At 40.8% G+C, this 25,940-nt stretch overlaps 1 protein-coding gene across 2 annotated transcripts in view; it reads left to right on the top strand.

Moving 5' to 3' along the window:
• Window positions 1–9,842: 9,842 nt before the first annotated feature.
• MTMR12 (myotubularin related protein 12) overlaps window positions 9,843–25,940 on the top strand; it is a 33,311-nt gene continuing 17,213 nt past the window's right edge. Inside the window, exons 1-7 of one of the 2 annotated variants that reach the window (XM_069001110.1) lie at window positions 9,843–10,024; window positions 17,832–17,880; window positions 19,007–19,146; window positions 20,922–20,994; window positions 22,172–22,302; window positions 22,940–23,033; window positions 25,457–25,580. In XM_069001110.1, the coding sequence (XP_068857211.1) occupies window positions 9,848–10,024; window positions 17,832–17,880; window positions 19,007–19,146; window positions 20,922–20,994; window positions 22,172–22,302; window positions 22,940–23,033; window positions 25,457–25,580 (788 nt within the window). In that variant the 5' untranslated portion in view covers window positions 9,843–9,847. Of the gene's footprint in view, window positions 10,025–15,607; window positions 15,629–17,831; window positions 17,881–19,006; window positions 19,147–20,921; window positions 20,995–22,171; window positions 22,303–22,939; window positions 23,034–25,456; window positions 25,581–25,940 lie in introns of those variants that run through there. The other variant, XM_069001111.1, reaches the window with a different exon arrangement.

The raw sequence follows: 25,940 nt of genomic DNA, 5'->3' as shown, positions 1-25,940 counted from the left end.
CTGGCACACATTTCAGTTTGCCAGTAATTTTCTGGTTAAACAAGTTAATGAACAAATGGGAGTGATGAAGGTGCCTGAATTCATGAGTTCACTGTCATGTTTTACATGTTCCTGGGGTGTGTGCTCCTCCAAAAGGGGATGGGTCTCCAGAGGTGCAGGCCCACAGCTGCCAGTCCCACGTGGCTATCTCAGCATGGCTTAGAATGTCAATGCTTAGGTAACTACTTCATATTTTCATAAGAGAAAAGCGTGGTACATTTAAGAACTGGAGCCAGAGTGATCCAGGATGTTGCCAGTATAGTCATGTGAAACTGCTGCTTCAGAAAGGTGGGGTAATAATTGTGGTATCAGCAACAGAGTGTGCTTGTCACAGGAAGTGTCTGTGATAATTAAATGCCATTCCAGTTTCTACCAGTAACTTCAATAATTTATTTGTGTTTTGTAAGTGGAAAGGGAATAAAATACAATAGAACAGACTCTTCCAGTTGGAAGGGACCTACAGTCATTGTCCAGTCACCTGCCTGACCACATCAGGGCTGGCCAGGTTCAAGCACATTGTTCAGGGCAGTGTCCAAATGCCTTTGAACACCGACAGACTGGGGCATGACCGCTTCTCTAGGAAGTCTGTTCCAGTGCTTGAGCACCCTCTCTGTATAGAAATGCCTCCTAAGGGCCAGTTGAAAGCTCTGCTGGTGCAGCTCTGAACCATTCCCTCATGTCCTGTCCCTGGATACCAGGGAGGAGAGCTCAGCAGCTCCCAGTGCCCTTGCCGTGCTCAGGAAGCTGCAGAGAGCAGTGGGGTCACCCCTCAGCCTCCCTTTCTCCAAACCAGACCAGCCCAAAGTCCTCAGCTGCTCCTCACAAGAAGTTCCTTCCAGCTCTCCCACCAGCTTCGTTTCCTCCTCGGGACACATTCAAGGACCTTCCCATCCTTCTCCACCTGCAGGGCCCAGCAGAGCCCACGTTGAGGCCACCCCAAGGCTGAGCCCAGCAGGACCATCCCCCTCTGGGCCGTTGTGCTGTGCTTGGTGCTCTGGGATGGGATTTGCCCTTGGGGCTGCCCAGGCACTGCTGACCCACACTGAGCCCAGCACCAGTCAGCTCCACATCTCCCTCTGCAGCTGTCCAGCCATTCCTCTCTCACTTCATACCTGTGCCTGGCATTACCCCATTCCAGGTGCAGAATCCAGCATTTGAACTTGTTAAATTTCACTAAAAAGAAAAAACAACAACAAAAAAACCAAACCAAACCAAAAACACAAGAAAAATTGTAACAGAAAGAACAGAATTAATTAAATGCATCCAACTCAAGAAATAAGATGGGGAAGGCCATTAGAGAGCTAGCTACAAATAAAAGGCAAATTTAAAAGGAAAAAATGTTATATCAAATAGTCAACAACAATCAGCTCTGAAAATAGCGTAGGAAATCAGAGAAAGGCTCAATTTCAGCAGAGAGAAGACCAGTGCATGCTTGGCCACTCACGCAGCAACTGCAGTGCTCCACAAAAACATGGAAGAAAAAAGTTCCAGGTGATTGAGGAGGTTGACACCAAAATGGTTCAAGCCAGTTGATCTGAGGTGTTAAAAAATGTTACATGCTATGTACTCCAAGTGTGCTGTGGGAAAAGGTGAAGGCAAAGCTGAAGAGAAGGGACTGGAATACTGACCTTTCATGCATCTCTCCTGCTTCACAGACAGAGCTACATCTGGAGCCCATGCCTTGCTCCCTTACACGTGAATGGAGAGTGTTAACGCGTGTGTGAGGACACTTCTCCAAACACTTGGAAACCTAAATGAATGTACCGCAGCCAAAAAGGGAAGTGTGGTTTTTTATGCAGCAAATCCACAGGGCTGTGTTTGAAGTGTCCCTGTGTGCTTCCAGCAGCAGAGAGCGCTGTGTCCTCAGCAGCAGCTCCCATTGGAAAGGCAGAGTTCGTTCTCACCTTTGTGTGACAAGCACGAAGGGAAAACTGTGATGTTTCAGCTATTACAGCGTTCCTCTCTATTGCCAAAGAATGCGTTTAAAAATAATTTTAAAATAATTTTTTAACGATGCACTAAAATAGTCATGGTAGCAAAACCCCAAATAAAATCTGCTTGTGAATTAGAAGACAACACTAGTCAGAAACACAGCCAGCACCATCTCGTGAATAAATTAGAAGTAAATACTTTAGGGGTGTAAAGAAATTATACAAGTCAGAGTAGGCATAGCAGAAGGAAGAAGAGAGATTCAATTTTGAGTCACTGAGGGCTGCAAAGAAGAAATTCTGCAAGGTAAGGATTCCCACTGAGGAAGGCAGATACATGATAAGATAAAATGTGTGTCAAAAGACTGTATCTGACAAACCATTGAGAACAGGAGGAGTATTTCAGATTAAAATCTTGTGTGAGGAGGTAGTGTGTTGTTTTGCTTCCTTGTATCCATTTCTTAAGAAATTTCTTGCAGCTTCTGCCAAGGGTGATTTCAGGGCAAAAGATTCAGGATGAGCATTCCTTATATGACAATGGTAAATCATAAATCAGGATTCTGGATGCTTTAACTAACATTCCCAGCATGTTCTCCTGCATATCCAAAGGCATAAGATGTGCCAATTTACAAGCTATGGGACCAGTTCAAAGCTCCTGTTACAGGAGTAGCCAGAGCTGAAGTGTTTCCCAAGAAGCAGTGAGGCAGTCAGAGAACACAGATCTGAAACCCAAGGATTTGGGACAAAGTCCACACAATAAAATTCTGTCAGTCCTCTGCTGGTTTATATATTCTCACTGAGGAAAATTCCCTCTATAAATTTCACCCACACATCAGAAAAAAAGGAGATTTAAAATAACTTATTTCTTTGGAAAAACCTGGAGTTCCGGAAGTGCAGATGACTTCTGGAATCCTCAAAAAAAATGTTTCCAAATACCCATCTGACATTCAGGCGTGCCAGATTCCCATACAGACATCAGCATAAATATTTTAATTCTAGCATGAATGCATTTTCATTCTAGAAAGTTTGGTCAAGAAACTTTCCAAGGGCCTGAAGATAAAAACCACAGCAATTCCAGAGAAAAATATTCTAGTAAATCAAAAACATTTGCTAACAGGGACAAATACATGGATTTATGAGATTTCTTTTACAAGATTTGCTGCTTCCATAAAGTTTTCTGCTTCAAAGACTCATTTGTCTTAGCCAAATAAAAGTGCGCCCTGCTTAGACAAAGGCCTTTTTGAAGTCAGGGACAGTAAAGGGAAGCTAAAGCCAGCCTCTAGACTCATGTTTTTGTTTTACCATGAGTTTCTGCTAAAGAGCATGTAGCTTTCCTGAAGGGTTTGTGCCTGTTCCTCAGATTATCTGGGCTGGATTTTTTAGTTGCAGCAGTTGTATGGGAGGTGGGGACGACAGCACGAGCTGGATGGCTTCTCTCATTACCTGACATCCATGACTACTGACACACACACATGCATTTTGCATTAGGAAGTTAAAGCCAAGAGTATGTAAAGGGCCTGGTGGACAAAGTAAAACAAACACACTTTATACTGCAGTCTTGCACTAGATACAACTTTCACTGCAAAAGGAAAGAACAGAACAGCCAGGACAGAGCCAGCAAAAACTTTCAAGTGGGTATATATCCTTCCCAAAGAGGAGAGGTTACTGTGTAGGCCTCATGAGTATTTCTCCCCACGGAGATGCTGGAACTGACCTGTCCTGTACCCTGTAACTTGGACACTGGATGGTTCTCACTAGCTTTGCTTTGCTTCTCCTCATGCCCAGCAGGAAGAGTCCTGGACAGGAGCAACTATTTAACTAGATGGACCAGATTCCTAGCTAGTGACACAGAGAGCTGGACATCTTTCCCAAGGACTTTTCATCCACATTGCATTTGGAGAAGTGACTTGGGAAGAAAGAATCAGGGCTGGCCAAGGACACCTTGGCAGATTTTTTTCACCACGCAGCTTAGGTACTAGCATCAAATTGGGAGCTGAATGGTGCTTTTTTCTTTTGTAGGGTTCATTCCAAGACAGAAGGGTCATCTCACATCCTTTGATATCAGGAGGGCCACATTTAGATTTATCAATCTATGAGCTCATAATCCTTAGGACCTCCCTTTGGACTTAGAGGAAACAAGGGTGAGAGGAGAGCACTGACTTAACTTTGCCTCACATCCAGCCATGGTGTAGGCTTTCTCCTGATACAGATGGGGTTTGGCGCACCCTTTGTATACTGCTAAGGATAAGAAATACCCAATCTGAAGTAATTTCTGTTCACAGCCTTTTGGAGAATAAAATAAAGAAGTTCACCACACGACAAAGAAGTCTGTGTCCACCCACGAACGAGTAATTGTGTTTGCTTCAAAAGAGCTAAAAAAAGGTGAGGAACTTCCCTAGCCTTTGTATTCTTGTTTGTGACACCCATGCTTTCCTGGGTGACTAGAGTTATTAGTTACTCACTTCCTCTTCTCCCACTTGTAGCTATTAAGAGAAGGTGATTTTGCTATTTGAGGTGCTTTGTTCCCTAAGTTTTCACAACTCTCACAGCAGTATTTTGTTTTCCATCCTCAAGTTTAAGACATGTAATTCCCAGCTGCGTCTCCATGACTACAGTAAACACTCTGGGGTCCAGGGTGTGTTCTCAGTTAATGCCTCTGTCCCACTCTTCATGGCACAGTTGTTAATTTGGTCTTGCACTCTCCTGTGTGCATGTTTTGGCACTATGCACCCCAAATGGCAGATGAACCTTCCTGGCTAGGCAAGTTAGGAAGGTTAGCTCCAGAAGGCCTGAGTGGAACAAAAACATTCAGCAACTAAGGGATGAACACAAAATGGCACGGGTGTGCATTGCTGAAGGATTCCCTGAAGGAACTGCTGTTTGCCATCTGAGTCATGATGTGGGACCATGTGGGACATCCCAGATGGCTTTACTTAAGAAAAAATATGCATCTCTTCAACCACCTTCAGGGAGGAACTGGGCACATACTGTCTCAGGACTAAGACACGGGATGGAACAGGAATCAGAGCCACAGATTTCAGCTGAGGAAAGCTAGAGTAGATCTGCTTTCCCTTTACCCGGAGAGATCCACCCAAAATCTCCCCATAGATTAGGTTCTCACAACAAGGAACAGAAAACTGCTTAAAAAATTGAAGTACACAACACAGTCAGTAGAGAAAGGCCACTGCTACAAAAATGAAACATAAACAGTTCATATAAGACAGCATTACACAATCTCTGACCACATACTTCAAAAATAAGTTCACCTCAAAGGTGACAGACTGCAATCTGAACCAAGTTTGGAAACTAATTCCTGAAGGACACTGAAAGTACTGGCAAATGAAAATGTCAGTGTGAATCCAGTATTAGAAGTAGTATCTTAGAGCAGAGTCCTTTTATGGGTTATTTTGTTGTTGTTGTTGTCATTTTTTGGGTTTTTTTCCTTTTTATTAGTATTGTCTTAATTTGCAGAAAGCTAACATTCATGACTTTTCACAGAAAATTATCTTAGCCTGTATAAAGCAGAGATAGCTGCTGGCTGTCTATAGACTGATTTGCTAACCTTTTCCCAGAGGACATCACAGTATATTCCTCCTTTCTGATTTTTTTCCCCTGGTAGTTCCCAGTAATCTGACTTCCAGCTTCATCTTAAGTCTTCTATATTTCTTGCATACTGGTTTCAGACACTTTAATGTGTTCTCTTATTGTTTAAAATACTAAGCCATAAACTGGGTTACTTAATTGAACAGTAGAAACAGGGAGTATCAGACCCAGCATGCCTGGCAGATCTCTGTATACTCAGGGTAAATCCAACACTTTTGGGACAGCTCCTCCATTCTGAGTTTACACATAAGCATATGTGATGCTCTGTGAAATGTCAGGGTAACTGTACAGCCACAACGGAAATACCCAGGTTTGCACACCTATGTGCAGTTCTGATAATGCCCAGACAAGTGTGAAAAAAAGGAAACCCAAATTCTACACCCAGGTAGCTTTTCTAAATAGACAGATCATGGACCCTTGACAAATGGTAAATTTTTGAAATCCTCTTTCCAGCTGCTACTTCAAAATCTTTGCCTGTGTCACCACTGAAGGTGCATTTACTAGGAGTAGTGTCCAGACCTGGATCCAGCCATGATGAGAGACCAAAGGGGAGCACAGCTGCAGATTCCTGCCTCTTATTTACCACTCTGGAATGGGAGTTATGCACACCTGTGACTTTGCAGGTCTACAGCATGGCAAAGACTCTCCCTATTTTCTCCAAAGAGAGGAAATGGGGAGTAGAAATTAGATGTAGTCATGCAAGTCATGCATGAGTCAACACTCATGAATGGCTTTAAAAATTCATTCTATCCGTCCAACCCATACCAAAGCACCCACGACACACAGTGACCTGCACCCCCTGCATATCCAAGCACCCTTTGCACTCCCCAAGGCATCAAGATTTACTAAGGCCTAGGCTCAGAAAAGCTGAAATGTGACACAAAGAGCTGTGTTCCATGATCTTCACCAAGTGTGCTCCAGCTACTGCCTAGGATAATGCCTTATCCAGGCAACTTGCTTCCCATAGCCAAGGAAATGCTGACAAGGAGGACTGCCACAAAGGAAAATATGAGATACAACTTGTAGTAGAAGGTCCCTGAAAGAAAACTGATAGAGAAGCTGCAAACAGCTCCTTTTGTGTCTCCCTTCCATGAGCTGAGAATTCAGTCCAAAGAATTATTCCAATTAATAGCATGTACATTTTTTAAACAAAGTAATCTCTGTTTATGGGAAGAACAGAGCTGGACTGTGAGATTCCCTCCTGCAGACAGCTTTAAAGGTAAATACTGTGATTATACTTTCAGAAACAGAAAAGTATCAGGAAGAAATGGTGACAGTCGAATGCTATATATGCTTCACCCATTACAGACAAACTAGAACTCGGCTTTTAAAAAGTTTTACTTTTCTACATTTGCACGATTTTCATTGATATACATGTAAAATTGAACAAAATTGAATTACGTTACTTGATACGCTCTTTTTTTCTTTAATGGATTGAAAGTCATTGGCAGCACAGACCAACACTTCCCATTTAGAAGAAACATGGGAAGACAGATCCTATTAATACACCATTCCAGGAACTTCAATTTTGTGCAGAAATTTTCTTTTAGAAGTTTTTATTAGTGAAGAGAACAATCCCAAATGATTGAACAGCACTGAACTGTCTTATTTCTTCACCAGGATGGGGCAATTTGGAACACTACAAAGTGACAATGCTGAAGAGAGGGGGCACATTAAAATGACAAAAAAGTAAGTATGTAAATGCAAAAGTGAGAGGCAGTAGCTGAATATGGGGGGAGTGTGAAGACAAGGTGGGGAAGGAAGGCACTTGGAAAGGCCAACTTCAGCCTGGCCAAGCTGATTTCCCGAGGTGCTCTAAGCACTGGGCAGCCTCTTGAGACTGTTTCTGAAAAAGGAATTTATTTGCTGCCCCCATTGCCTTCAGAAGGAGCCTGTTTCCCTCCACTGTCTGCAGGGGGAAACCGTGGAGATAAGGTGACTGGGCTGAAGTCAACTTTTGCGAGTACTCCCCACAGACAATCCAGGTTTTAGAAGAGAAAGTGAGAATTCATTGTTCTTCCTGGGGAAAGGGAAGAACATGGAAGCCCTCAGTGCTTGGTAATCTGCTGGGCACAGAGTCAGGGTTGCAGCTGGCCCTTTCAGATGCTAATGTTCTTCTCTGAAGTAAGTTAACTTGCTTGTGATAGCTTTATTTCATCCATTCCAAAAAAGATGAACACGCTGACTAAGGGGGAATCCAAATCCAGCCCTCAAATTCTAGCAAAAAGGCTTCAAATCCCTTCTGCAATGGGTTCAGCCCCACACATTTTGCAGCCTGGAGAGCAAACCCCAGGAAGAAGCACTCCCTGTTCATCACCATGTGGATATTTTGCTGATGGAGAATAGCAGCTACATTCAGATTTTTTTTTTTTTTTTTTTTTTTTTTTTTTTTTTTTTTTTTGACAAGACGAGGAATGAATTCCCATGTGCTATGTGGGAATGAAGGCTCCTTTTGCACTTCCCATCGGAGTTAAGACTCTGGCCTGGTGTCAAAACATCCCTTCCTCTTTGAAAAATGCTATGTCAGTAAGCAGCTGATTTTTCCTTAGTGTGCTGTAAACCTCATGGCATGCTGAGGTATTCACGTTATTCCCACTCTAAATTCAGGTACTTTAAAAGATTTTTTTTATAGTGCTATTCTCTTTTTTTGAGTACTTTAATACACTAGAGAGCACAGAGGTGGTGTCCCACACTTCCCCTCACCCTGGATTTCCACCAGTTTAATCCCATGGGGTGTACTTTTGACCTATGCAGCTGAGGTCAGCTGCAATGTAAGGAATGATGTGGAAGCAGCTGTGGAGTGAAACATGAGAGCTCTTCAGCGTGGGATCCCATACCAGAATAGCTTTTGTTGTAAAAATAATGAAGGCTAATCTCTGAGTTGATTTGTTTTTTTTTTTCCCAGAGAGAAGGTGATTAAATCCAAAAGACTTCTCATTCCATGAGTTTGAAAACAGGGAAATAGTTTTATTTTGGAATTGAAACAGTTGCTCCATCTTACTTTTATAAATGTGTTCTTATAACTCCATGTAACCCTTTTTCTTCCTCCTATAGTTTTCCTAGGTCTGGGTTTGGGACAAGGTGAATAAAGAGAAGTATTAAAACAAAAAGTCGGGGTGGGGGGGAATGATATGAAGAGTGCTTATCATTAATATTTGAATGAGCTGTTGATATTCACGTCCTATGGTCTACTGAAGTTTGTAAAGTATATTTTATTTTTGTAAAAATATTTCCATAAAATCTACTCTGTGCACAAATTGTCGCCTGGGTTACCATTCACCATTCGAATTGCTGGGTAGTCTTGCTGCATTGCCACAGGCAGTTTACAATATTTGCATTGTTCTGTATTCATATAAAAATGAGGCTTTTAAAAGTAACCTACATACCAGTTAAACCTGGTGTTTATTTACAGCTCTGATTATACAGTGTCCAAAGATGACATTCCAGGGAGGCTGTGGCTGTAACACATTAAAAAGACATTGGGCAGAGGACTTCTCAGTGTGTATCAGCAGTCAGGTTTTAGAGGGTTTAGAGGATTATTTCATGGAAAGCACTTTTTTTTGTCATTTTTCTTGCACCTCTCCTGCCGTAAGTAAAACTCTGCATCTCAATGCCTTGTTTAGATTTTCTTTAATGCTGAGTTGTCTTCTAAGGGTGCACATATACAACACAGGCATTTTGCAGCTGAGTAAGAAACAGTGCAATAGTTGAGCTAAACAAAGTTTAGATGCGGTATTAGGAAGACATTCTTTCCTGTGAGGGTGGTGAGGCACTGGCACAGGTTGCCCAGAGAAGCTGTGGCTGCCCCATCCCTGGCAGCGCTCAAGGCCGGGTTGCACGGAGCTTTGAGCAACCTGGTCTGGTGGGAGGTGTGCCTGCCCACGGCAGGGGGGTGCAACGAGATAACTTCAAGGTCCTTTACAGCCCAAACCCTTCTGTGATTTTTTTTTTTTAACTCCATGAAAGTGACGACTGGATCAAGGAACAGGCCAGGAGCTGGCGGCTCATGCAGCCCAGCAAAAACGTACGTGGTTACCCCGAAATTAAACAGGCGAGCGCGGGAGCCCGGCTGGCTCGGGCCGCACACGCAGGCCGAGAGCAGAGCGAGGGAGGCACGCCCGGCAGCCCGGGCCGCCCCCGCGCCCATCAGCGCCCCGGGCCGCTGACTGACACGGGCCGTGCCCCGTGAGGGCGGGCGCAGCGGGAGGCGGTGCCGCAGAAATGGCCGGCGCCGAGCGGGGCCGGAGCTGGGGCCGGGTTTGGGGCCGGGGGCGGGCATGGGCGGTGCCGGCTCCGTGATGCGGCTCGGCGTCGCCGCGCTGCCGCGGGATCGCTCCTTCCGCTGCCTCCCCGCTTGGGACGAGCGCTGGGAAGCGCCGCCGCCGGCCGGGGCCATGTTGGGCGGCGGGGCCAGGGCGGCCAAGCCGTCCTTCGTGTCCTACATCAGCCCGGAGGTGCGGGGCCGGGCGGGCGGGGCAGGGCAGCCGCGGGCACCTGGCCGGGGCGCGGGGAGAGCTGCGCGGGGCGGTGGGAGCGGAGCGGGGCTGGGCCAGGGGTGCCGCCGGACACTGCGGGGCTCAGCCTGCCTGGGCTGCCCCGAGCAGGAAAAGAGCTTAAAAAATAGAGCTGGCTGGTCAGCGGAGTTGTTTCTGTAAGCGGTGGCCAGATGTCGGGCTGCGGCTGTTCGGCCCGTAAGGTGGGACTTTGCGAACCTGTTGTTCTTATTGTCCCTGAGCAGCATCACTTTACGTTCTGTTCGGTGAGCTCCTTGCTATCAGTTCCGCCGCTGGAAAGCCCTGGATATCCTTCCTTAACAGCTCGATGTTGAATTCTTGGCAGTGTGTATCTTTCTGTGTGTATCTTTCGTATTGTTCTGCCTGTTGTCCTTTCACTTATTTATCGAAACTTATGTTGACGGTTTGATCAAAGTGACCTTAGGCTCAGTTTACTGAGGTCATCTTGTTAGCACATGGTATTAGGTCAGTATTGTTCTGTACTTCATCATTTGTATTCCTGGTAAACAAGTGTTTTCTAGGAGAAACATTTCATGAATATGGGCCATAAGCGTTGGGGTTTTTTTCCTCTTCTAGTTCTTTGTGTCAAACCGATTCTTCTTAATCGTTAATTCTCTTGAGAGCTTCTTCAGAAAGAGATTTTTGTCCATCTTGTTAGTTAGTTCAGAGTCTGTCACTGATAGGACCTTGGTGAATCTGCTGGTTTTATTTCTCACTATATCTGAAAGAACAATCAGGGTTGTTATAGCCAAAATCAGCTGTGGTATTTAAAACTTGTGTCCTTAGTTTTTGATAGCAAATCTGGTTTTACATATTGTTCAGCCCTGGTGGCATGTAGTTTCATCAGTTTACTTTAAAAGTTTTATCTCTTTCTTATATTTCCAAGTGAAAACAGATGGAAGTGATAGCTACAAATATTTCTGGAGTCAGCAAAAATGTCCCTGTCTGAGGTCACTTTTTCACCTTTGGAAAGTACCTTGTACAAATACACAAGGAACTGAATTTTGTGAAAGTAACACTTCACTTGTTGGACTTGCTGGAAGACATTTCACCATTTAAAAGAGTGTGGTGTATGACTAATGCTTGCTAGAAAAAATGGCTGGTGGGAAAGAGTACAAGTAAATATATACAAAGTGCAGCAAGATACCAAATTATAAAGAGTACTTTAACTTGAATTTAAGTGCAGTGATTTAACACTTCAGATATGATCCTGATGGCTGCAGGAAGAGTAACAAAGGTATCTAACACTGGAAGATGAGGCTGTTTATGAAATATCCTGATTCACTAGACATTGCAGTCCTTAACTCTTTTAAGTATTCTTGCTGCTTTTAAGCCTCTCCATATTTCACTTAAATTTAGGAATTTCATGCAGTCTTGCAGCAGAAACTTCGTGTTATAGACATGACTTCTGCCATAGAATGGGTGTCTCTTTTGCACCTTCAAAGACACAGTGAAACTGAGGTCTCATGTGATTAGCAAGTAAAGCAAGTTTGACTCTGCTGTTGACAGTCTGTAGCTGCCCTAATGGTCACTCAGGAAACTGAAGACTTCTGTAGCTTTTATGAAGATTAAAAATAAAATTTTAGATATATGATGAAACCTGTAAGGCTATTTTGGTATCTAGAAAAAGCATGTTAATTAAATATCTTAAAGTAAGAAGAAGTGAGCCTCTCTCACAGAAGTGTGTGCACCCAAGAAAAACAACTTCCTGAACACAGGTTTCCTGTACAGGTTAATTTTCATGTAGCTGAGTTTCAAAAGTAGAACTAGACTGATTAAAACAGTGGAAATTCCTAATTCCTTTTATGTGGAACATAGTTTGGTTAGTGGGAACTTTCATCAAGGCATTTTAATTTCCAGGTGTTTGGAGAAGAAGTATTGGCAACAGGTGTGATGCTTCCTCTGGCAGGCCCTGTTGGAAGGTGGGAAACAGCAGTTCAGGGACTTGATGAGCTTGAGATTTCAGCTGTGTTGGATTGGAGTTAATGGTGGACTTCTCCATGAATTTTCAGAGCCTTGCCTTGAATCTCTTTGTACTTTCAGCCTGAAGCAAGATTTCCAATCAGCCACTCTGCAGTACAGAGCAGTAGAGTAGTGTCACGCTGTAGCGTGCCTTGCTTGCGGCCTCCAGCTTCTGTGGTCTTGGTTTGCTTGGGAAGTTATTTTAAGACCTTAAACTGCTGCTTCTAGGTTAGGGGAGCCCTAGAATAGGGAAATTAACAGGCAGAGCTCTTCATCTCCACCTTGTTTAGTCCATCTTCAGCTATCTGAGGCCCGCAGTAGGGAATATACTGAAAAACAAAATTAAGTCAGCTTTAAGCTGCTGTGTGCCCTTATTTGAATATGAAAAGAAACAGGAACTCTATCTGTGTTAATATATGACCAGATGGAAGTAAGGAGTGAAAAGAAAATGCTGTTTATTAAAGGAACAGAAGTAATTTCTGCTGTGAAACCCCAGAATGTCTGGAAAAGCAGCGTTTTTAACATCTGACTAAATATAACCTAGTTATGCTCTGCTGTATGGAACTGCAGATCAATCAATGGTCTGTTTAGAATGAGACCGTAGGATGTTGATATTAATGACATGCTTCCCCTCAGGACAGACTTGGCTACCCTGCAGGAAGTGGGGTGAATACTGGGGTATAAAGTCAATGTTTTGACATTTCAGATCACAGACGTAGGATCTGTGTCTGGGGAGACAGTGAAACAAGAACCAAGTGAATTACTTCATGATTTCTAACTGTTTTGAAAACTGAAATTATTTACAGGACAAACAAGCTAGATCATATTTTCCTAAAAACCTTAATTCACATAAAAAATAAGATTTTAAATTTGATTTCAAGCTTGAAGTTGGAATTTTTGCATTCGTTCTGTAAAGCTAAATCCTTCATATTAATTCTTATGAGATGTTACTTCCTGTGTTAGCCTTTAAACTATAGAAGAGGTCATTCTGCTTCATGCTGCTTGTCCCTGAAATCTGGGGTACACCACAGACTGCTGAGGGTAACTTTCATACCTTGTGTGCTTTGTCTCTCAGATCCTGCACTGTTAGCTCATAACCACCACAAACACTTTTTGCTTGTAAATCTGGGTACAATATTGTGTGTTCTGTATGATCAGTCGTTAAAAAGTACCTCCCTCCTCCACAATTGGAATGGTGGAGTTGAAGGGTGGAATAATGAACAGGAGTTAGTGAAGTGGACAGCTGGGCTGGCATGGGGGAAGCTGGGCGTTGATGTCAGAGGAGATGGACAGGACAATGTAAGGAAAGAGGAAAGGATAAGAGATGAAACGGACGTGGAAAATATGTGCTGTTGTCTAATAGACTTCTGGATAATGGAGCTGTGAAAGGAAGGAAAACAAGCAGTTACAGATTATTCTCAGCAATGTTATTAAAGTGTAGTAAGTATATGCTCTGGATTGTATGGCATACAATGATTAGGCTTGTTTGACCACCAAGGAGTCCTTCAGAAGATACCAGGCATGTAATGTAGTTTGTTTCTGGATGCAAAGTAGCTGCTCAGCTTTTGCACGGGTGTTTCCTGTTTTGCGTGAAATTCCAGTGGAACTGTTCCGCAAAAGTTTATTTTACTCGGGAGCACTGTACTCACTTGTTGGAGCACCACAACTAATTTGCAAGTATTTCGGTACACAGTTCGACTTTTACAACCGATAACTTTCTTAAGTATACATTTAGCTTAATCTCACCCCTCTTTTAGTCTTTCAGTGAAGTAAATATGAAAAAAAGAGATGCTCAGAGCAAATGTCACCAGGATGTAGAGCTTCCCTGTGCAGAGCTTACTTGTGGAAAACTATATAAAAACATTAAAGTACTCTGTATTCTTGCAGCACTGCTATTTGCTGTCAGCTTTTTTGTCAACTGTTTCAACCAGTACCCTTGATACCCTGGAAGTGATAACTTGTTCCTTCATTATTTGAATTCTTCAAACATGCTTTCTCAGTATTTTTACTAAAAGTAAACATACTTGCTTTTCATTGTCACAATTACCTCTAGCACCAATGTCCAGCTATGGATCAGTGGAAGCATTACTGTGGGGTAAGGGGGGTTCAGAGTTTACAGTTTGCAACAGCAGACTGTGTGCATGGTGTCTCTGCTGGGGGTGATAAGCAAAATCAGTATCAGTAGGCACATGTATGTATGTATGTATGTCAATAATGATTGAAAAAAAACCCCATACAGATTCTCTATCAAGATCTGGATTCTGGCATGCAGTGAATGTTTTTCTCTCTTTACATATTTCCTGTGCACAGCTGTTTACCTCCCTGTGGAGTGAGAGGAATTGCTCTCAGTTGTGGTGACCCTGTAGTACAAAGACCAGGAGTCATTTGGAATTCCTTTCCTGCTCTAACCTTAGGACCCTGTTAATATGGCATAGCTGCTACCTGACCTTGTTGCCCTAAACTTTGTTGCCTCACTCATGCCTTCAGCACTTGGGGAAGACCTGTCTCCCCAGACAGACTTGGGGAAAGTATTTTAACCCCTTTAAATAAATTTTTTTGGGGGGAGAGCTGAGCGTAGTCCCTGGGTATTGCAAACTGTGCAGTTGTTCCTTATATTTGGGTAAAAAACAAGAAAACTTTCCTTAAGAAAAACAATTGATTGTTGGCAAGAAGGAGGATGTATTACGAATTAGTTTGGTGTGACATGGCAGCATGAAGTTTTGGCATGCTTTGGTACTCTGTACTGTTAAAATTGATAATTAAAGGGTGTTGCCAAATTTCCTACCATGGTTTGAGAGCCTGGAAGAAGGAATGTAGCACAAGGTAAGTGCACAGGTTAGAAGCATCTCTTAGAAAAGAAGTTTCTAAAATCTTCAGCAAAGTTGAGGTCTTTGCTTCAGAAATTATAGAAACAAAGTTAATTTTCCTCATTTGTGTGGTGTCCTATGGGTGACTGCTTTTAGCAATGGCTGCTAGTAGGGTTTCCCAGGTTGTATCTTGAGTAAGAAATGACAAAATGCTGCTTGGGCCATTCAGAACCCATTCAGGGGAGGTACGAATGAAGAACTGTCTGTCTAGAGGTGTGCATGGCTTTCAGTGGTCACATATGGAAAGTACTTGCATGCTTAGCTTCAACAAATGGTCAGAGGGTGAAGATTCCTAAGGTCCAAATGTACTTAGTAGCTTGCAGAAAGAGGCAGTTTTATTTCTGCTGCTTCCCTTTCTTTTGTTTCTGTGCTCATCTGACCTGTTGATGAGCCAGTTCTGCTAACAATAGGCACTAACAACAAAACCAAATGTAGGACAAGTACATACTTCCCAGCTGATTTTACAAACCAAATTACCTCACCGTGTAGTGAGACAAACGCAGGGATAAAGGAGTGGGTGGGTGACTGTGAACGTGTGACTGATTAAAGGGGTGTTAAGCAGCATGAATTGAACAGTCAGCAGGCTCTTCAGCTAGTGGTAAGATCTGTGTTGCTCCAAAACTTACATTCATTATAAAAATAAAGGTGAAACAGAGTGGAGATAGCAGCTGATCCACTTATATGTGTGTTCATACACAACTTGAACTGACTCATGGTGAGTTAATTCTTCTTACAGATCTTTACCTTCTTGCTGAAAAGGGTAAATACAAAATGTGACAGTAGTGAAATCTGATGTGTTTTAATACCCTCACTAGGAAAATTAGTGGAGCAGCATGGGTTCTTCAGCAGCACTAATGGCTTGAAGTCTAGATATCTCTAGCATATATGTATCAAAACCACCTTTAATATGTTTATGAATTTATTATGGGAATGTAAATATTGACTTTCAAATAGAACGCTTCTGGAGGCTTAACTCCTGCAATCTATTGAATGTTAAAGGAATTGTGCCTGTAATAAGCACTTCAATGTCTGTGGGCTTTTGTCAACAAAGTGAAACTGGATTTTACAAGGTGATCTTGGTGTTTGTGGTCTCTAATCTGCTGTGATGCAATTTGATTAAACTTCTAACTCCTTTCAGCATATAACCAATTTTAACTTGTAACCAAACCACTTGTTCAACATTATTTGCATTCAAAATTTATTATAAAAGTTTCACTGCATTTTAACAGATGGGTCTAAGCTCAAAGAACTTCTTTGGGGTCAAATATTTTTTTTTTTCCTCAGTTCTTACCTGCCAACGCTAGCATAATCTGGTACTCATGGCAATGAGTATGAGCAGTGTGTATGCAGGAACAGTAGTTATAACATTCTTTATTGCATCTCCCAAAGTAAAAGGTACTGGAAAAGCACCTGGCTGGTATAACTGCTTTACTGTTCTGTGGAAGTGATTGTTGGCATGCAGTTTTCTGAGCAGTGTTGCATGTAGTTGGACACAAAGAGTGATTGTATAAGGCAGAGCTATTAAAGGCACTTGTAAACCCAAAGCTTAGCTTAGAGCTACCAGTGGTGAGGAGACAACACTGGGGGAAAAAAAGGTGTATTTATTTTTCCTCTGAATACAGAAGTATTCAGCTTAAGCCATATTAACATTTTTAGCTAACTTTTTTAGCTGACTAGCCTGAACTTTGATTAAAATTTACTTCTCCAACATCCACATTTAGAAGAAAAACACAGCAGAGTGGGGTTTGTTTTCTCTATTAGCTGTCAGCTGTTGTCATGGATTTCTTTCTTTACACCGCTGCCGCTCTCATTTTGTAACCTTTTTCTCTTTTCAGCCTATCTTGAGCATCTCTGCTGTTATCATGAGGTGGTTTCCTGGTGGTTTTAGCTTTGCTGTGCAGCCTTCAAACTCACTGCTAGGTCTTCTGAGTGTGGAGAGCAAGTGTTTATATGAATGGCAGAGGCTGTTTATTTTTGTACTCTCAGGGGCTTTTGTTTCTCTGTATTTAATCCAGCAAAATTATTATTGCTTATATCTTCTTTTGATTGCTTGCCTTGAATTGCAGTATCTGACTCTGGATGCTGATGACAAACTAAAATTAGCTTGCTTACTGCTATGCCCCCAGGGGGGTTTCCAGTTAACTAATGATTTTCCAGAAAGACTCCAGTGCAAGTAAAGTGATTCGGTTGTGGAGGAGGAAGTTCTGAACTGGCTGAGCAGGAAGGGTGTAGCATGTCCTCTAGGTTGTCTTTTGGCTGGAAATTTTAGCCCAACTGTCAGTGCCTAAAGGCTAGAATAAGTGACACTGAGAATTTAATATGTTTGTTTTGTGCAATTTGGGTCCAAACTGAAGGATATCCTGTCACCAGGCTTTACCTTTTTGCTCCAAGATCCTGAAATGACTTTCCATATAGTCCCATTAGTGCTGTTTAAATAACTTTTGTACTTTGGTTGAAATAATGCGTGTGAGAAAATCAGAAACAGGGAGTCATGGATGAAACTTGAAAAACTGAAGGGTACATTAGAAAAAATACCAAGACATACATGGAAAAGCTTACGAATGACCTGGGAAATGGTGGTGTAATACTAAGTTTGTGCTTATCCATTTAGGTGTGCTGAGAGAACTTAAAAAGTATTGGTAATGTTTTATTACTGTCTGTTACTTACACAAATAGGGCATTTTTTTGTGTTCACAAATGCATGTAACTGACACTGTGGATGTCAAAACAATTATTTAGCAAATAGACTTCTGACATTAAGTGGAAAGATCATATTGCAAACATATACTCCTTTAGTTTAGGAGGCTTTTTTCCTTAATTTTAATTTGCCAGAATGTGAAGAATTAAAGAGGGTGTAGTTCTTTACAGCATGTGTTGAAGGATCTTTGCAAAGTAATAATTACTCTTTCTCTCTTTAGGAAATAAAGGAACCCATAGAAAAGGAAGTAAATCCTCGCTTATTACCAGGTAACCATGGTGTATTACTAGATGTAAGTAATAAAAATTAGTGATTAATATTTAAATATTTCCTTGTCAGCAGCAAACACTCATGTGATATGAGTATCACAGGTAGTAAAATACAGGGTTTGGTTCAACAACCCATGCAGGTTGAAATGTTTTTAAATCTGTATCTGCATGGGATGTTGAAAACTTACAAAAACTAATTTTTTAGAGAGCACCATGTCCTCAAGTAAGCTGCATGTGGAGAACTGTCTATACTTGAGTTTGCCCTGTTTCTTAGAAGTTAAAGTTGGGTGGGTTTTGTTTGTTTGGAACTGAAGACAAGAACTAGAGGAAATTTACCTTCTAGTGGCTTTGCCTCTACTGTGAGTTACTTGGGCCTTCCGATGTTTCATTTACTGTTAATATTTTCTTTTATAATTTACAATTATTTCTTTTTGAAAGATATTTTCCAAGATAAGGAAAGACAAAATACAGGTAAAAGTTTACAATAAACTAGTATTCTTCTGTTTGGTTCCCTATCCTTTTTTGGAAGGACCAAGAGTCTATTAAAACTTTACTTTCTTAAATTTGAAGTTCAGTTCCTGTGAATTCTAACACTTGAACTTAATTGACTGTTATTTATGTAGACTTGTGTTTGAGACTTCAGAATAGCCTTGGGACCTGTAAAATAGTCAAAGCTATGAAAAAGTAACTATGATGAACCTGAAATAATTAATTCAAATATTTCAGCTTTCTTAGAGTTTAATAGTAAGGAAGATTGGAATAATTTTCAACTTGTTTATTGACTACATAAAGTACTCTTTCTGGGTTTTGGGGTTTTTTTGGATTTACACTCAAATGATTGCTCTCCTCCTGCATTTGGAGTAAGCCATGACACAGATACCTCTGGTTTACAGAGCTCCCAAACATCTGCAGTTCAGGCCTTCTGGAATAACGTTAGTAACCTGGAAGGCTCTCAATATGCTGATTCCAGGAGCTGCCTCTTGGTGGTTTTGTCTAACAGTGATGAAATATCTTTAGGCATACGGTTCTGAGAAACTGTCAGGAAGTTATTGCTGAGTTTGAGATAACAATTGAAATAATTCAACTGTAAATGTCACTTAATGTTGCAAGTGTTTTTTCTCTGCAGGTGAACTGCTACTTTGTGAAGCCAGCACTGTGTACAAGTATATACAAGAGGATGGATCAAATCGTGGCACTTACGGGAAACTCGTGTGCACAAACTTCAAGATTTCTTTCCTTGATGATGATTCTGCTTCAGATGATAATGTAAGAAAACAAGTCTTCTAATTATGACTAAACAGGCTCTGAATAAATAATCGTATCCTTCCCTTAATAAAAGATGCAGAATGAACATAAATGTATAAAATTTCCTAATGAGTGCAGACTTACTTAAATCAGTCTGCATCTGCTTGATCCTTCCTCAAGCTCTAATGACTACTTTGAGCAAATGCAGTGGAAGCGTTTGTGTGGACACTTACATTAGACATAGTTTATGACTCTTCATATTTTGTGAGTTGGCGAAAGTTAAGTTAAAAGAATCCATTGTTTTGAAAACTTAACAGTTTGTTTAAAGCTGATTTCTGACTCTTTGTCTTGGTAGCATTTATGGAAGTGTGAATGTGAACTGTAGCTCTGATGATGGATAACATCTGCCTGATTTGTCTTTGGGCTACAGCTGCAGAATCATTTCAGGCTGTGCAAGACTGAGTAAGCTAATACTCAGCAGAAATGCTCTGAAAAATTGTGTGGCTCAGTAAAGCTCTGAATTATTTCATTCAGAGTCAGATGTTTACTGAAAAGATTTAAAAACCTAGTGCTGTTGAGCTTGCAAACACTGAAAAAGGTAAAAACTCCTCAAATCTTAAAAATTATTTCTGTCTTTTTTTCCTTTGGTTTAGGTGCTCAAATTGAGCTGTCAGAGGAGAATGGTAATGCCACAGTGCTTTTGATAATCTTAAGCGCTGAAATAGTTCAGTCCATTTAGGTAATAGAAGTGGAAGGAGAGTCTAGTGGCTCCCAAGGTCAAGGTGATCTTGACAGTGAAGGACAATGAGAATAATATGATTTGGCACACGTTGCTTGTAGTCAGACATTTCTTGGGGTAAAATTTCACAAAGTTTAAGCATTAAGCTAAGGCTTCTGCAGCCAAGTACAGGTTATTGGACCTTCTGGAATTAAGAAAAAGCTGCAGAATCAAAATATTGACACAAATCTCAAGTGATCTGTGGAAGGTTGTTAATGACCATGCTAATTTCTGTTCCATTGCTGGTTTTGAACTTTGGGTTTATAACATGCCAAATCAACTGTATTTCTTTTAACAAAAGTTCAGTATTAGCCATTTCATTCAGAGTACTGCAGACATGGAAGTAACTTGAGTAAGGTTAACTCTGTTCACAGTAAAATATAATTTGCTGATGTAGTGTACATCAGCCTTTTGGTAATAATATTGAAAATAATAGTGTTTAGTTGTGGGCAAATGCCATTTTTAATGGAACTCATGGAATGGTAGAAGTGAATGGAACTCCAAATCACTTCAAGTTTGGTTATGTGGTAGATAAGGTAATTGGGCTCTTTGTGTGTCTTCATTTTACCCAGTGATAAATCTGACTTTAATGTTGGAATGTTCTTGGGATACTTGTTCTTTTAAGAGACTTTGTATTTCCTGCCCAGTTCCCATAGCAAGGAAACTTGTCATAAAAGGGCTTGGATTACATGAAGTTACTGGATTTCCTGTTTACTGCAGTGATTCTGGTTAGAAAAATGACTCTCAATAGAAATGTATGCTTTGAAGCTATTTGAAAAGTAAAAATTATATCTACATTTCAAGCGTGGCTGAAACGTAAATAAAGCTATGCTTGCAGTTTATAAACTGTGTGTGTGTAACTCCCATCTGTCTGTATTTTAATAACTGTTCTTCAGTGTCCTGCCTTACACAGCTTGTAAGAATAAAAAGTAATGCTGATATTAAAACAGTGTATGGAAAGCCTTTACTTGGCAGAACTGTAGTGTGACATTGAAAAAACTTTTTTTCATGTTTCTAGGAACCACAATTTAAGAATAAGATTGTAGGAGAAAATGACATAACTCTGCAATGTGTAGATCAAATATATGGAGGTAAGTCAGCTTTCTACCCCTTGGGACACTTAGCGTGCTGGTGCTCCTTGTACAAGTACATCCTTTTTAGAAAACCAATAGATTTGGAAAAAGCAGCCACAGTTAATGATGAAATGACAGCTAAGAAATTTAACAGAATCCAGTCTTATCTGTCAAGCTTGTCAAATTATTTTAATCTATTTGGTTAAATTAATTGGATTAATTATCTGCTGGAACAGACAAAATGATTCCTTCAAAATGCAGTGGTTAAAAGCAGAAAATGTACTGTGAAAAGTCCCTAAATTTGGTAGACAAGGATCCTCCAATGTGTCAACTGTTTAGATAGATAGGGATGTATTCACTTCATTTGAGCAATAGCAGTACAGGTACCAAATTCTCAAACAATTTTTTTTGTTTGTCTAAGGGAACTTTGTTTTATGAGATTCATGATGTCTTCAGCATATTAAAGCGATAGAAAATGAGGTTTTAATTGTCAAGTAAATCAAGGAGTGCTTTGCATTAGGGCTTAGAGGTGTGCCAGTATTGCTAAAAAAGGTAAATGAGAATGGGATAGTTTTAAGTAGGGGAAGGCTTTATTGAGAATCCTGTTCTTGGACGAGTTATGAGTACTCAGAATGTTTATAAATGGTGGTGTGGATTTGTGAAGGAGTGAACTGGGGCAGATCAGTGAAGCTGGTTATGAGACATTTAGTGTCATATGCAGTGGCCCAGCTGGCAGCACTTGAAGTTGTGAAATGGTACATCTTCAAAGAGAAGTGAGCAGAGGTTTGCCTTGGGGACTTCATGGTAGTTAAAAAAAATATTTTTAAGGAACTTAGAATGATCTCAGATGCCTGGGGACTTCCCCTTGGGTAAAACTACTAAATTGTTCTTTATATATCTTGAAACTTTTACCTTACTGTGCAATCAGAATGTGAAGAGATATAACCACTGAGCAGCTGGTTTGCTGCAGATTTGCCTTTTACCTTGTATGAAGTAATTTGATGGGTTTTAAAAGAAAAGCTTGAGTGTATTAGCACAAGAGCTTGCCTGCCTGTGTTGTAGGATGCTTGTTTTGTCTTGAGAAAACTTGGGCTTGAATTAGTTTCTCGAGAATTCTGGAAAGTCAAGCAGGGAAAGCTTTATCATCGTACAACATACACCTTTTTGATATTTACTTAACTTTTTAATTCTGCAGTTTATGATGAGAAGAAGAAACTTCTAACAGGACAGCTCAGAAAATACCCAGAGAAGTTAATTATATACTGTAAAGACCTTAGAGTATTTAACTTCTGCCTGAGATACACAAAAGAAGAGGAAGTGAAAAGAGTAAGTATAGTAACTTCATTTGCTTTTCTATTTTTAACTTGGTGTTGGGTGTTTAGTTGTGGGGATGAGGGAAGGATGAAATTCACTCTGAGAGATCCCTGAAACTTGGAAGTGGTTTTGGATCATTTTCAGCTAAGACAGAAAGTAAAAGACTGATTTCATTAAACATTTCATTATGCACAGCAGTTAAAAGATAGGTGCAGTGGCTCTTAAAAGAAAACTGGAACTTGGGAGTGCTACAGGAAATTAGCTCCAGCTCAGGCAAGCTGTAAAGCTGTTTTATTTGTGACATGTAATTTCATTGTATTTTAGACTTCAATATAGTGTTTCTTTCCTGATAACTTCAGTTTTTTGACAAGTAAGTCTGAACTCCAAACTAAGAGTCAACTAACTTTATTTAAAGTAATTCCAGAGGTCGAACATATATAATACTGCTTAGGCGAAGTAGGTACAGTGTCTTGCAGACAACAGAGAAACCTTCCTGAAAGTCAGGTTTCAGTTGTTGGGGATAGAACCCATCAGTTTTGTTTAAAACCTGGATGGAGGGGTTGGTAAATAAAAAATACTTTTTTTTTTTTTTTTTATACTGACAGTCTTGGTGTGTGTGTTTGGGTGTTAATTGTTGGTCCTTTTCTAGATCGTCAGTGGTATAGTTCATCATAGCCAGACTCCTAAGCTGCTTAAACGTTTGTTTCTGTTCTCTTATGCATCAGCTGCTCCTAACAACACAGGTAAATGTTTTTCTGTTTTTGATCTGTTTGTTGCATAGTTAGTTCTTTAAGCAGTCCGGGGAGTCTGGTGAGTGTGTGCTTGGCTTATGGCTGTGTCTTGCTGGCAGGTAGCCTCAAAAGAAAAATTACTCTTTCGTTGAACATTGTTAGGCATGTTGCTAAAAATCTCTAAATTGTCTCCTGTTGGTTTCTGTGTCCTTCTGGAAGTTGCACAGAAATTTTCCAAGCAGGAATAGCATCCCTGGACTAAAAACTTACTGTGACAAAAATGTGCAAATGCTTTTCATGTGGTTCATCTAGAAGATACTTGCTTACTTTATCAATGTGGTTTTTCTGTATTACTGCTGTGAACCAGACTTCCTGCTCTTAATTCTGAAATTACTGCATTTGCAGTGGCATCATATCAGAAAGTGTTTCCCTTTTTGCTCTTATTTGCAAGCAATATGCTTCCTAGCAGTTGCAAAAAAAAGCATAGGTTTGCAAGGCATCTGACTTCCTCTTATATCTGACTTCTTACATAATCTTCCCACTTGATCGAACTTGGCTGAATAACACATTAAGCTGCAAAATTCAAGATAAAAAATTGTCAGTGCACTTTCTAGCATTCCATAGTTCAGACTTTAGCTGAAATAGTAGTGCTGCTTTGAACTAGGAACCTGATCCTTAGTGCACCACCAATGCCTATTCCTTTTACAGAGGAAGGTTTTGATGTATGCAAGGTATTAAACAAACACCAAAATATGTCAAGGAATTCCAGGAACACTGAGGTTAGAAGAAACCTCTGGAGATTATCTAGTCATGTTACTGTCCATATGCCCCTCTTCAGAGTAGGGTTAACTGCATCAAGCTTAGTCATGTCCCATTGGTTTTTAAAAATCTCCAAGTGTTGAGACTCCACAGCCTTCCTGGACAGTCAGTTGGACCCTCCTCATAGTGAAAAGTGTTACTGTTATGTATAAGTGGGATTTGCTATAATTCAGCTTGTGCATAACTGCCTCTCATCAAGTCACTGAGTCTAGATCCATCTTCTGTACTCTCCTCCTCTGCTTCAGCCCCAGTGTTTATACACACAGGGGAGATTGACCCCTGCTGAGCCCTCTTTTCTGCAGGTTGAATGATCCCAGCTCTGTCTCTCCTCCTATCAGGTGCTTTGAACCCTTTAATGATCACACTGGGCCTTCACTGGGCCTGGTCCAGGAGCCTTCACAGGAGGGCCCAGCACTGGGCACAGCCCTCCAGCCGAGAGCAATGGTGACTTCGTTCAGCTGGTGCACAATGGCTTTGCTAACGCAGCCGAGGAGCACATTGTCTGTTTGCTGCAAGGGCACCTTGCTGGCTCAGGTAGTTCCTGCAGGCTTCACCTGTAACTGGTGTTCTGTTTCAGCTACAAACAATGGAAGGACTCCAAGCTTTTCCAGGCAGAGACTGAGCGAATGTGGGAGAAGCCTGCTCTTTAAAGCAACATCAACGTGCTGTCCCACAATTGTTTCATATTTTAATAGCTATTTTCAATAGTAAGTGGCTAGGTGTCATTCTTCATAAAAGTATTACAGGATAAGCCAAGCAGACTGTAGAAATTTTTTATGCCTCTTATAGTCTGATACATCTAAAATCTTGTCTCCAAGAGCTCATCAGTAATGTTCTGTTCTGAGCTGTAAATTTTTCATCTACCTTATCTTCTTACAGTGGAAAGTTTCAAGTTGCCATTGTATCTTCCACGGAAATTATAGTTCTCTTTGGTATTTCAGTGTTGGCTGATGTGTGCTTAAAACAATTGACATTACTCCATAAATTAAATGGTTATTAAACAAGATTTGAGGCTAAATCAAGCTCTGCCTTAACTGTTTCTGAGTTAGCTAAGTAGAATTACAGAGAAGATTCTCAGTTGAAAGTATTGAGACTGAACTGCTGTAATTAATTTTCTGCTCTTACTGAGTGCCTGGGATGTTCTAGTCAATGCAAAACTATTCATGATAAAAGAATGAACCTTAAATGAAATACAATATCTGAAATTTTTGTAGAAAGGTTTTTGGTATGATTGTTAATTCTACATTTAAACTACAGTATTAGATACCAGTCAGCTGCATTAGTATAAAATTATATTTGCTGCACAGTATCCTGGATTTTAGGCTGGATGTGAGGATAGCCCCAGCTGTATGGAAGTTCTGTAACAACTAATTAATGCAGGAGAAACTGTTCCTGAAGTTATTAGTCACAGCAGTATTTGACAGAATATTGCTGTTGTTAAAGATCAGACAGAGGCAGTGTGGTGTACGAAGGCATTTTATCTTTTGACTCAAGGCTTTCTGTACACAAGAGGCTATGCTTGCTTACCTTAATGGCAACTAACAGGTTTACTTAGGAATGCTTTTGTGTTAGAGCTCCTGGTAGCCTGCAAATTTAATATTACTGATGTCTGACAGATGGGAAAAACCAGACTGTGATGTTTGAGACACTCGAGGACTGGCGTGATGAGTTGGAGCGGACCAAAGGGAATGTGAAATACAAAGCAGTGACCACCAATGAAGGCTACAGAGTCTCTGAGAAGTAAGCTTGCCCTTGTTGATAGTGAACTTTGGACTTGTGAAAATCAGTGCTACCTTAGGTGATGGGGATTATAAGTAGTTTAGGACTTTTTTTAGGATCTGGTTTCTATTTTTATTTATGGAATAGTTTGGTTTGTAATCTCAGGAGGTGATCCTGCTCAGGCAGGGTTAGCTTTAAGATTAGGTTTAAACTACTCAGGACTTGGCCAAATCAAGCTTTGATTATGTCTAGGAGTGGAGAATAGAAAATATGTAGGTCTGGGACCTACACTCCTGTCACACTCTTTAGGATGACACTTTCTCAGTCCTGTACCTTTACTCTGATAAAATTTCAAGTGCACTGGAGATTTTCCACTGTTTT

The sequence above is a fragment of the Aphelocoma coerulescens genome (genome assembly GCF_041296385.1).
Source record: "Aphelocoma coerulescens isolate FSJ_1873_10779 chromosome Z unlocalized genomic scaffold, UR_Acoe_1.0 ChrZ, whole genome shotgun sequence".
Classification (NCBI taxonomy): domain Eukaryota; kingdom Metazoa; phylum Chordata; class Aves; order Passeriformes; family Corvidae; genus Aphelocoma; species Aphelocoma coerulescens.
This window is presented reverse-complemented; position numbering and strand designations above follow the sequence as displayed.